General features: G+C 42.6%; 1 protein-coding gene across 3 annotated transcripts in view; it reads right to left on the reverse strand.

Annotated features, from left to right (window-relative positions):
- Slc35d2 (solute carrier family 35 member D2) overlaps window positions 1–12405 on the reverse strand; it is a 39813-nt gene that overhangs the window by 19303 nt on the left and 8105 nt on the right. For 2 of the 3 annotated variants that reach the window (XM_063227366.1, XM_063227367.1), the window contains 4 exons: window positions 11400–11486; window positions 4242–4309; window positions 1638–1664; window positions 989–1060 (listed from right to left, as the gene is read on the reverse strand). In XM_063227366.1, the coding sequence (XP_063083436.1) occupies window positions 989–1060; window positions 1638–1664; window positions 4242–4309; window positions 11400–11486 (254 nt within the window). The remainder of the gene's footprint in view (window positions 1–988; window positions 1061–1637; window positions 1665–4241; window positions 4310–11399; window positions 11487–12405) is intronic. The other variant, XM_003468395.5, reaches the window with a different exon arrangement.

Genomic DNA, 12405 nt, shown 5'->3' on the forward strand with positions numbered 1-12405 from the left:
CGGGGTCTGGTTTTATGGACCTTGGCGGAGCATGGAAAGGTTTAAAAAAAGTGAGGTTCAGGCGGAGGCTTCTGTCAGCAAGCTGCCAACTAAACTTCATCTTTATGTAACTGTCACAACACAATCCATAGCTGCCTTTCTCAATGTCACCTTTGTGAGAAATTTTTATAGCAGTAGTATGCAAGTTAATTTATTCTAATATCATAAGCACTGCATCAGAATCGCCTTCCTGGATAAGCCCCGCTGCGACCCCAAATGCACAGGGACCCTTTCCTTCTGCATGCCAAAACTGGTGTTTGTTCCATGGAGCTCAGCAAACAGATTTGTCTCTGTCTTGAGATGGTTGTTTCTCCTTTCATAATTCTATAACAAAAAAGTGGCTGGGGATTTAGCTCAACAGCTCATGTGCCTGCCTGCACATGCGAGATCATGAGTTTGATCCCCCGTAGCAAAAAAAAAAAAAGTATTATTTGTCTAATGTAAAGCGATACTTTTTAAAAATCCTTCATCAAGCCGGGGATTTAGCTCAGTGGCATAAGCGCCTGCCTTGCAAGCATGTGGTCGTGAGTTCAATCCCTGGTACAAAAAAAAAAAATCCTTCATCAAGCTTTAATGGATCAGGGGCTAGGGCTAGGGATTTCTTTGCAAGCACATGGTCATGAGTTTGATCCCCAGTACTGATTAAAAAAAAAAAAAAGTTTTAGTGGATCACAGAAGCAAGAAACTGACTTTAATTCAATAACTTTTGTCCTTGGGTAATTACAACTAATAATTCAAATCGACTACCTGGAAAACCAGTTGGATGGCAAGAGTTCACTAGATAAAAAATAATGCAGGGGGGGCTGGGGATTTAGCTCAGTGGCATAAGCGCCTGCCTTGCAAGGGTGTGGTCGTGAGTTCGATCCCTGGTGCCGGTAAAAATACAAAAAAAAAAAAAAAAATGCAGGGGTAGGAACACGAAGGTGATCAAAGAGAAAAGAAAATTCACCCGAGTATGACAGTCTCCAGGAGCAGAGTGAGCGGGATGGTAAACTTCCTGAGCACGGTGAACATCGGCAGGCTGTCAGGGAAAGATTGGAGCGGACGTCAGATGAGCCGCGATGGTTGGTCTTCTTGTTTGAATCTGTCTTGTGTTTTTTTCACTAAATCTGCTAATCTTCCAAATTAAGAAATAAATCCTCACAATTATGGTCTGTTGATTTTCAACAAGGGTATGATATAGCAGGGAAAGAAGAGTCCTTTCAACAAATGGTGCTGAGACACCTGAACATCCGCATGGAAAGAGACTCAAAGCCAAGTCTAGTGGTGCACACCTATCATCCCAGCATTCTGGGAGGCTGAGGCAGGAGAATCACAAGTTCACGTTCAGCCCAGGCACCTTAATGATTTAATGATATCCTGTCTCAAAATTTAAAGGGGGGGCAAAGAGGTAGATGATTGCAAAGGCCCTTGGTTCAATCCATGGTACAGTGCAGTGCAGTACAGAAAGAAAAAAATAAGGAGCAAGCTGAACTCCTACCTCACACCATATATAAAAAACTGACTTGAATTATTTCAAGAACCAAAATGTAGGAACTATAAACTCTATATAAACTGTAAAACTCTTAGAAGAAAGTAGAGGAATACATCTTCATGACCTTGGGTCAGTCTTCTCAGATATAACCCTGTAAGTGCAGTCAACAAAAGAGAAATTAGATAAACTGGACTTCATCGGAATTAAAAAGCTGTCTAAATGGATACATAAAATGAGATATACAGGGGCAGTGGAGTATCAGCCAGCCTTAAAAAGGAATGAAGTTCCGATACAATGCACATGATGAACCAAGAAAATGTCATGCTACATGAATAAGCCAGACCAAAAAATAAATAAATAAATACAAATGCAAAAGGTTCCCATGGTATGAATCATTCAGAGTAGGCAAGCTTGCAGAGACAGAAAGTAGACAGAGATTACGGGAGGTATGGGGTAAGGGGAGCAACGATTTATTGTTTAATTGATGCAGAGTTTCTGCCTGGAATGATAAAAAAATTCTGGAAGTGGATTATGGTGACAGCTACACACCATTGTGAATACACTTAATGCAGGTGAATCGCACACTTAAAATGGCTACGATAGTAGGTTTATGTGATGCATATTTCACCTAAAGTATTAATTTTTAAAGATTTAAAACTTTAGTGTTTTAAAAGAGCTTGGTACAGTGGTGCATGCCTGTACCCCCAGCACTTGTGATGCTGAGGCAGGAGGATTGCTGTGAGTTCCAGGGCAGTCTGGACTACACAGTGAGATTCTGTGTCAAAAAAAAAAAAAAAAGAAACAAAGAAAGAAACAAAAGGAAGAAAGAAAGGGAATTAAAATAAAAAGAAACTCCAAAACTGAACTGAACTTTGTAAATCATACATTTTTTCTAGGATAAAAGCACATATAACTCAGTAATAATTAACAACCTTACTTAAAACAGGCAAAGAGTCTGAACAGACGTTTCTCTGAAGAAGATACAGAAGGGAGCATGGCCGTATGCTCAAGATCATTCGTCAGCAGGAAAACAGAAATCAAAACCACAACGAGACACCCCTTCATCACCACTAGAGTGACTGTAACAGGAATAAGTCTGGCAGGGAGGCAGAGGAGGTGCAACCCTGGTTGGAATGCAAAATGGCGCTGGCACTTTAGAAAACAGTTACTGCAGCTCTTTAAAGTGCTACACGGTGCCAAGCATACACAATTGTAATCCTAGCACTCAAGACGCTGAAGCAGGAGGATCTCTGCGAGTTCAAGACCAGCCTGGGTTACAAAGTGAGCTCAAGGCCAGCCTGACCTGCATAGTGAGACCCTGTCTCAAAAAAGACAAATAATAAATAAGTAAATAAAGTGCTACATGGGGAACCACCAGATGACCTAGTGACTCTCCTAAGATTATACCCAATCAGGGTCAATCCTATCCTTTCAACTTATCAGGCCAAAATCCAAAGTCTTTCTTTCACACCCTGAAAGTTATTCATCTTGATGCTGTTTCCTTCATTCAAAATCTAGTCTGTGTTCAGACCGTGGCCTCCAGGTATCATGTAACACTGAATGTAACCAGGAGAGAAATAGAAGGGAACGTGCAAGGTGACCCATCATGCTACAGAAAGCAAGAAAGTCACCAGAGACTACTGGGGCCACAAAATTCAACCCAGAAGAATTCCCAGTGGCCTGGCATGGGCTGGTTTGAACAGCCAAAAAAATAGCTTTATAAAGAACGGGAACATCATATTAGCAAAACAGATCAGTGGAAGAAATGGCCCAGGAACAGAGCCACAGAAATACAGTCAACTGATCTTTGACAAACAGGCAAAGGCAAGTCAATGGAGAAAGACAGACCTTGCAACAATGGTGCCCAAACAAATGGATACCCACAGGTCAAAAATTGAAATCATACCTTCCACAAAATTAACCCAAAAGGGATCAGAAACTGACACGTGAGAAGGAAGCTATAACCTTCTGGATGATAATAGAAGAAACTCTAGGTGGCCTTGGGTTTGGTGAGGAGTTTCAAATATGAAATCAAAAGCACAAACCACAAAAGAGAAAAATTAATCATGGAGCTTCGTTAAGAACCTCAGGGCTGGGGATTTAGCTCAGCAGCATAGGTGCCTGCCTGGCAATCTCAAGGTTGTGAGTTCAATTCCCAGTTCAAAAAAAGAAAAAAACTTCTGCTCTGTGAAAGTCAGTCTATGTTGAGGCATAAATATAAGAAAAAGTCAACTTTTTGTATTTTTGAGACAGGGTCTCACTGTGCAGTTCAGGCTGGCCTTGAGCTCACTTTGTAGCCCAGGCCAGTCTTGAACTTGCAACAATCCTCCTGCTTCAGCCTCCCGAGTACTGGGATTATAGGCATGTACCACCATGCCCCATGAAAAAGAAAAATTTTTAACTTTCCTAAAAACATCATCAAATTTAACTCAGAGTAACAGCTTTTTTTTTTTTTTTTTTTTTTTTTTTGGTCTTTTTTGAGATAGGGTTTCACTCTGCAGTTCAGATTGGTCTTGAACTCACAGCAATCCTCCTACCTCAGCCTCCTGAGTGCTGTAATTACAAGTGTATGCCACCACACCTGGCCTCAGTTTACTTTCCCAAATTACAAACTATAACCACCTTCACCACATAGCCCAAGCCATATTTTGGAAAACCAATTGTAGTCCTTGAGCTGATGGAAGCCAAGGGTGAGCAACCTCCCACCAACCACCATGCTTCACTGTACCTTAATTTACTGGTGCTTGATAATCCACTTAAGTGGTTCCCAACATAGAGGAGGGGTAGAGGAAACAGCTTCAGTTGAAAAGAAAAGAAAGAAAATTTGGTTAGATCTCCAAAAACGCATTCTTCTCCACACGGTAAAAATGGTGACACCTGCATCCCATCGATAACCAGAGCATTTGCATTCCTTTGCCTGCAGTGACTGAATTTTCCAGAATCCAAAATTCATGCACAAGTTTCCCCAAATGACCCGAATAGGTAGGTGTCCTAGGACATCTAATACCCAGGGAGGGGTGAGGAAGACAACTGTAAAGACCTAACACCTGGACCCTGCCCGCATCGTACAGTATGGACAGGGACCACTGGGGAGCGGGAACTGAGCCCAGCTGAGTCGGGGCGTGGAGAGAGGGTACTTACACAGCCTCCAGGCAGAGCCACAGAGGACTGCAGAGAGGCGGCAGGCTTCCTTCTGTGCCTGCCTGCACTCTTTGGGAGAAAGGAAAACACAATCCTCTCATTACTGGAACATCACAGGGTTTGTGGTCATTTTAACAAGCTGCAGGGCTGGGACAGAGCACTTGCCTTGCATGCACAGGTCCTGAGTTCAATTCTCAGTACCACCAAAAAAGAAAGAAAGAAAAAAAACTCACCAAAAAGCTGTGTACACTGGGCACGTACCTTTGGAGTTTGTTTCAGAGGCCCACAGTGATGACTGATCTACTACTACATCAAACAATGTAAGAGCCAAACTTGAATTAGGTTCATTGAACTCTAAGCTTCCGAATTATTTTCCATCAAAACAAACCATTCCAAGTATATTGGTGAAACAAACAAAAATGTAAGGTCTTCTTCATAAGAAAAAAATAGGGGGCTGGGGATTTAGCTCAGCGGCATAAGCGCCTGCCTTGCAAGCAGGCAGTCATGAGTTCAATCCCCGGTACCAATAAAAAGGAAAAAGACAAAAAAAAAAAAAAAAGAAAAAAATAGAATCCTTTGTTAAGATAACTTGGAGCTTTTAAAATTGTATAATAATCCATTGCTATCATAGTGACTTCGACATTTCTTTTTCCATTAAAAAGTAGCTGGGCATGGTAGAAAATGCCTGTATCTAGCATTCAGGAGGCTGAGGCAAGAGAATCATCACAAATTCAAGGCCAGCTGTTAAGATTTGTGTCTGGATGTCCCCCCAAGCCTCACACAGTCCTGGGAGCAGCCTTTTAGGGACAGCTGGATCTAGAGTTTGTGATTGGCTCATTGTCTAGTGCTGGAATTGGGGATGTGAGCGCTACATTTATACGTAGCCTACATATAATATAAGGGAGGGAAAAGGCTTGCTCTGCCCCCTTTGCTCTTGTGGCTTTTGTTGTCTTTCTCTGCCCCCATGAACAGCTGCCCCTCTGCCATGTGCCACATGCCTTGGAGCCTGCTGTTATGAACTGAACCTCTAAAAACTGTGGGCTAAATAAACCTATCACCCTTTAACTTTGGGTGTCAAGTATTTTGTCTCAGCAATGAAAGAAAAGTAATCAAGACATCAGCTCAGATTACACAGTGAGTTCAAGACCAGTCTAAATTATATGGTGAGACTCTGACTCCAAAAAAAAAAAAGTCAGGTAGAGAAGTGAAAAAAAATCAATAAGTTATATCATGTCCAGAACAAATTCTCTATAATGAATGTGATCATTATGTATATCTAAACTGTACCAGTAAGATCTGAGTAGAGGAAAATAAAAGAGAAGATAACAAACCCAGGCCTTGGCCTTTTACTAGTGACTAGTTACTGGTTAACAGCCTACAAATGACACAACAATAATACAATTTAGGTATTAAGAGCTTTGAAAGATTTGCATATAGCCCGGAATGATGGTGCATGAGTGTAACCCCAGCACTGAGGGAGGCTGAGGCAGGAGAACTGCAAGTTCAAGTCCTACGGGGGCAGCTGAGGAGACTCTGTCTCAAAATAAAAAGTGCAGAGGCGGTAGCCTGAGCACCCCTGGCTTTGATCCCTAGAATAATAATAATGATAACTTTTTTTAAAGGTTTGGATATCAAAAAGGATGAGTTGCCCTCATTTTTCTATATAATTCAAAATAAAAATAATATTGACTTCCAGTTTGGGCAAGCAGTGCAGCAGATGATTTGCAGAACAACTTAAAAATGCTAGTTAAATACTTTAAACCTTCATCAAAGCATGATGCCAAAAGAATCTTCTGCCTAAAGAAGGGAAAACAGGGCCAGGCATGGTGTCACATACCTATAATCCCAGCGCTCAGGAGACTGAGGCAGGAGGGCCACTTCAAGTCTGAGGCCAGCCTGAGCTACAACATGAACTGCATAGCGTGGCCCTGCCTCAAAAAGCTAAACAACAAAACAGAAGAAGAAGGGAAAACAAACAGAAGCCCAGAGAGAAACAATGGCAGCTTGAAGACAGCAGAATTCTACCTTCAAATTTCAGCCAAACTGGAACGCTACCCCCAAAATACCTTTCAGAAACAAAAGTAAAATCTGAAATTTTTCTCAGATGTTAAAGGGCAAAATTACAGCAGATCTAATTTCCTATGTCCTCATCAGCTTTGACCCTAGAATAGGGCAGCAGTCTGGAAGATGGCTTGTAATGCTTTTACCCAGTGATATGGGCAGGTTCTGCAGGAAAAGGAAGTGAGGCACAGAGAGAGACAGACGGGCTGGGGGGTCACAGCTCCCAACTGTCAGATCTGGACTGCAGGCTGCTTGGGATTGGCTAAGGCTCAGTGAGGAGAGAGGGTGGCGATCTGTTTACACAGCCAGTTAGAATACAGCTCACTGCCTGAATGGAGAAACCTCTGGCCAAACTTGAACCATGTATGGCAGCTGCTTTAAGCCAAACTTAATTCAACTTATCACAGAGAGAAACTATGGGAATCCATCACAGCAGAACACAGGAAGTGTGAGATGCAAAAAGGAAAGAAATGCAAAGGAAATGGCAAATAAGTAAGCATGTATCTAAACATAAAATAAATAAATATAGACTGAGATTTAATAAAGGTAGACTCTTAAGGTGCTTGATGACAAAAGCATAGAGTTAGGAGAGGTACAGAGAATTAAGGGATACCTTTACTCATCAGCTTTGGAATTTGATAATTTAATTATGCCTGTTGTGATTTCCAATATAATACTGAAAGCATTGAGCCAGAAAAGATTCACTCACCTCATATTCTTAAACGTTTTAATTCACCAGGAAGGGTTAGCAACTTAAACTTTTAAGCATCTAGTGACAGCACCTCAAATATATAGATAAAGCAAAAAACCAAAGCACAATCAAAACCTGACAAACACACCAAAAGAAAAAGACAAACCCACAATCAAGGGTGACAGGTGCCTCCCATTCCCCATGCTTCTCTTTCACCCAGAAGAATCTTTATTCCTTCTCAAAACTGGGGGAGCTCATTTACTATTGTAGTTAAAACGAAGCAGCTAGGCATGGTGGCACATGCCTGTAATCCCAGCACGAGGGAGACTGAGGCAGGAGGATCACAAGCTCAAACCCAACCTGAGCAGTTTAGCAACTTATCATGCCAGGTCTCAGGACGGAAAAATAAAAGGGCTGGGGATGTAGCTCACTGAGAAGGCCCTGGGTTCAATCTCCAATCTCCAACATTAGAAGAAAAAAGAAAGAGACAGAGAGAAGCTATGCAGCTTCCAAGACTAAATTATAAACAATGCCATTGTGACCTTGCTGTCCAGAACATTGATCCTTAAAAACTCTGACTAGGGGGCTGAGGATTTAGCGGCATAAGCACCTGTCTTGCAAGCAGGCAGTCGTGAGTTCGATCCCCGGTACCGATAAAAAGGAAAAAGACACACACACACACACACACAAAAAAAAAAAAAAAAAAAAAAAAACTCTGACTAAAAAAAAAATCAGCCCAAAAGAAAAACAGACAAAAGCCTTTGAGAGCTACTTCACAGAGAAGGCTATCCGACTGGAGACTCAGGAAGCAAACGGTCCTAGCTGGAAGACATGTCATCTTACTGCTGAGAAACAGAGTGGGGAGATTTAAAAATGAAAAACTGCTCAACCTCGTAAGGAAGCTGGGAAATGACAAAGGCCAAAAGATGTCACTCTACACCCAGCAGATCGGTAGGTTGTTTTTGTTTTGTTTTGTTTTTTGTCTTTCCGAGGCAGGGTCTGGCTGTGCAGTTCAGGCTGGCCTTGAGCTCACTTTGTAGCCCAGGCTGGTCTCGAACTTGCCATGGTCCTCCTGCCTCAGTCTCCCCAGTGCTGGGATTACAGGCGTGTGTCACCACACCTGGCATTTATAAGCACACTTTAATATGAGTAGCAAACCAAGGAACAGTCAGAATGAGAGGTAACCAGAATCCTGCACTTTCATCCCAAGAATGAAGTGAAAAACAGAAGAGTGTGCTGCTATTTACCAATGCCGAGGACACGTGGATGGTAGGAGCAGCAGCTCCACCCCTGGTGAACACCCCAGATGGCGTGTGCATGCACACGCGTGTGCGTTCACATGCTAAAGCTCACACAGAGTGTCACACTTCAGTGGGACCGCATTGGGAGAGAGGACTTTTAAAGAGGTAACTAAGACTGAGGTCAGCAGGGCAGGCCTCAGGCTATCAGCACTGGTGTCCTTCTAACACAAGGAAAATACCCTAGGAGTATGGAGAACGCGCACACACATGCAACACACACACACGCACAAATGGGAACAGCTATGAAGGGACAGAGGGGAGACCTTCTGCAAGCCAGCCCACTGGCTCCCTGGCTGGCACATTTCTGTGGCTTTGGCCACTCTGTGGGTGCTACTGTGTGACAGCAGCCAGGGCTAAGCCACGGGCACTGAGACCTAAGTGTGTTCAGAGAAGTAATTTTTATTTTTCTACCTAAACTAGAAACAACCCATCCCACCCTGAAGAACACAGAAGTAATCTGTGGTCTACATCTACAAAGAAAAAGAAAACCTGGGTAAATGTAGCCATTAGAATATTATTATTTTTTTCCAAATCCGTTTTATTTCAAAGAGAAAAAGAAAAAAACAAACAAGCTTTCAAAAGAAGTCAATCAGGGGTAACAACAGTACATACACTGCGCATTGTCACCCCCAAATCATTCACCCAGAGCACAAGACATCTGCGTTCAATTGTCTGAACAATACCAGCACAAAGTTTTCTCTTCGGTAAACTCAGAGACATCAGTAGCATAACTACCTTAACTACGTTTTAGGGTCTGGGATTTAGCTCAGTGGCATAAGCACCTGCCTGGCAAGCACAAGGTTGTGAGTTTGATCCTGGTACCAAAAAAAAAAAACCACCAATTTTTTTATAGACATATACACACATAGGTATATATGTTGTTTCTTTCAGCTTCTCACAGTTATTGTAACAACAAGAATAATGGGAGAGAAAGACTCTGTAATCCTGTTTCATGACCTACATAATCATTTAAAGGTTAATAATTCATTCAACTGTACAATCAGGCATGATGTCTTTTTGTCGATACGTATTTCACAATTTTGAAATTCTTTCTTTTTTAGGGGGTAGTTTTTGGGGCAAGATCTTACTATGCAATTCAGGCCGGCCTTGTACTTCGGAGCCTAGGCTGGCCTCTATCTTACAGTGATCCTCCTGCCTCAGCCTCTTCAGGGCTGGGAAATTACAGGCATGAGCCACACATTTGAAATTCTTAAATTATGTTAACATGTCTAAAAATTATACTATATAAGAGAAGTGTCACAGACCAACAACAGTTTGCTATCTTCCCATGATGGTTAGATAGATGACTTTTATATACTTCATCTTGTCTTGTTTCTTTCTGGGGCTGTCCCCATCAGTAGGGAAGAAGCCAGTGCAAAAGGCACCAGCATTTTCCCTTGTATCTAGGTGTCCCAAAGCTTCACAAGAGGGGCTTTTCAGAGGCTGCTGGACCTAGAGTGTGGGATGTTAGGACCAAGGAAGAGTCATCGCTACATCGCTCTGCTGATTGGTTGAACATAGTTGTGGGAATTACAGGAAGACCCTCGGGGGTGAGGGCTACCTGCCCAGGACAGAATAAAAGGGACAGAAAAAGAGCTGCTGGGCTCACTCATTGTCGCTGGCTGCTTTGCTGCCTGCTCCTGCCCTGCCATGGGCTGTTTCTCCCCTGGGACGCCCCTCTGCCATGTCGCTCTGCCTTGGAGCCAGCCAACTATGAACTGAAACCTCTGCAGACTGTGAGCCAAGCCATCCTTCCCTCCTTTCATTTTGGGTGTCCAGTACATTGTCTCACCAGTGAGAAAAGTAATTAGGACACCAGACATTAGAGACAAACAGGAAAGAAATCATGTGACACCCTCACTCTCAAAATTCGTGTGCAGTTAAAACTCCCTAAACCCAAGGGCCATCATAATCCCTTATTATGTCATCTGCAATACGGGAATTGCTCTAAGAATTCAACGGCCACTCCCACATCAGACAGCCAGCAGCTGTTCATAAAAGTTGATTCCAGGGCCAGGGATTTAGCTCAATGGCATAAGCGCCTGCCTGGCAAGCACCTGCTTGTGAGTTTGATCCCTGGTACCAAAAAAAAAAAAAAAAAAAAAAAAAAAAAAAAAGGTGATTCCATTCCATATTCCCAGGAAGGAAAGGCAAACCTTATGATTCTAGTTCCATGTAGCAAGAAATTGTGCATTTCAAAAAAAAAAAAAAAAGAAATTGTGCATTTCAACATATATATAAAACTGCATTCTCATTTCACTCATAGATTCTATTAATCCCAGCTGCAGAGGAAAATGAAAGCCAGATGAGCAAAATAGTGCCCAGGGCTAAATCCAATCTATCTCTCTTGCTTATGCAAATAAAAGTTTAATTGGAACTCATCTACACTGGTTCACCCCTAAGGGTGCCTTCAGGGGACAGTGCCAGTGGACCAGCTCAGCAGCGATGGACTGTCCCTTGATGAGACAGGCTGCCAACCTTTGTGTCATTTCAGAAGTTGCACAGTACTTAGTGTTAATTGCTAAGCATATGCTTTTACAATTATTGCATGATATAAATGCACAGTTGAAGGATATACAATTTTAACTAGCAAGAACCTTCTACTCAGTGCAAGCAGGAAGCACAGTACATAAAGCAACAGACCTGCATGAGCAGGCCCACGATTCCAGTTTCCGTGTCTTACATCACTTACCTTTACAGGAATTTTCTTGTCAAAGTCAGGAAAGTGAATGATTTTATTTAGCTTGGCTACATACAGGATCATGATGGTGGCTGCCATCTAAAGAAAAAGAAAAGAAACTACAGCAAAACATCCAGAAAGATTGTTTGAGGCACAATGACATCACCAGATGAAAAGAGATTCATCAAAAAGAAAGAAAGCCAAGCAAAAATTTTTTTCATGTTCCAGGAAAAATAGATAAATAGGGGGCTGGGGATTTAGCTCAGCGGCATAAGCACCTGCCTTGCAAGCAGGCGGTCATGAGTTGGATCCCTGGTACCGATAAAAAGAGAGGGAAAAAAAAGATAAATAGATAAATGAGGACAGCATGTGGGAATTGCTCGCCTCGCCACTGTAGGATTCCGTCAGGACTACAGGCAAAATGTGTAACATTGGGGCTGGGGATTTAGCTCAGCAGCATAAGTGCCTGCCTTGCAAGCAGGCAGTCGTGAGTTCGATCCCTGGTACCGGTAAAAAACGAAAAAGACAGAAAAAGACAAAAAATGTGTAACATCAAATAGACGGGCACGCATGCCTTGTCTTGGACTCTAAACCAGGGATTGGGACATGAGGGATCGGTATCCCCAAGAGTGACCACACATCTGGGAGGCCACACACTGACCTTGGACCCCGAGTGCCACATGCCCAGCGTGAGTCACCAGCCCCAAGAAGGGCCGAGGGGAGGGCCAGTCTTACACAGGAAACTCTGCACCAAACACATTTTTTTTTTAAGTCCAATATTTGGGCTGGGGATGTAGTTCAGTAGCAGAGTGCTTACCTAGCTCACGGAAGGTCCTGGCTTTCACCACAGCACTGCCACAAAACCAAAACTCTAGTATTTCCGTAACACAGAGAACAAGGTAAGAGGGCAAAGAAAGAGGGAATTTTTTCCATGGGATTCACATTTCTATTCAGTCTAGTACAATAAAAATGTCTCATTTAACTTTCTGTGGGTCTGGACTAAGCATGGTGGTACACA

Source organism: Cavia porcellus, unplaced genomic scaffold (genome assembly GCF_034190915.1).
Source record: "Cavia porcellus strain 051 isolate PalLab524CR breed Dunkin Hartley unplaced genomic scaffold, mCavPor4.1 scaffold_17, whole genome shotgun sequence".
NCBI lineage: Eukaryota > Metazoa > Chordata > Mammalia > Rodentia > Caviidae > Cavia > Cavia porcellus.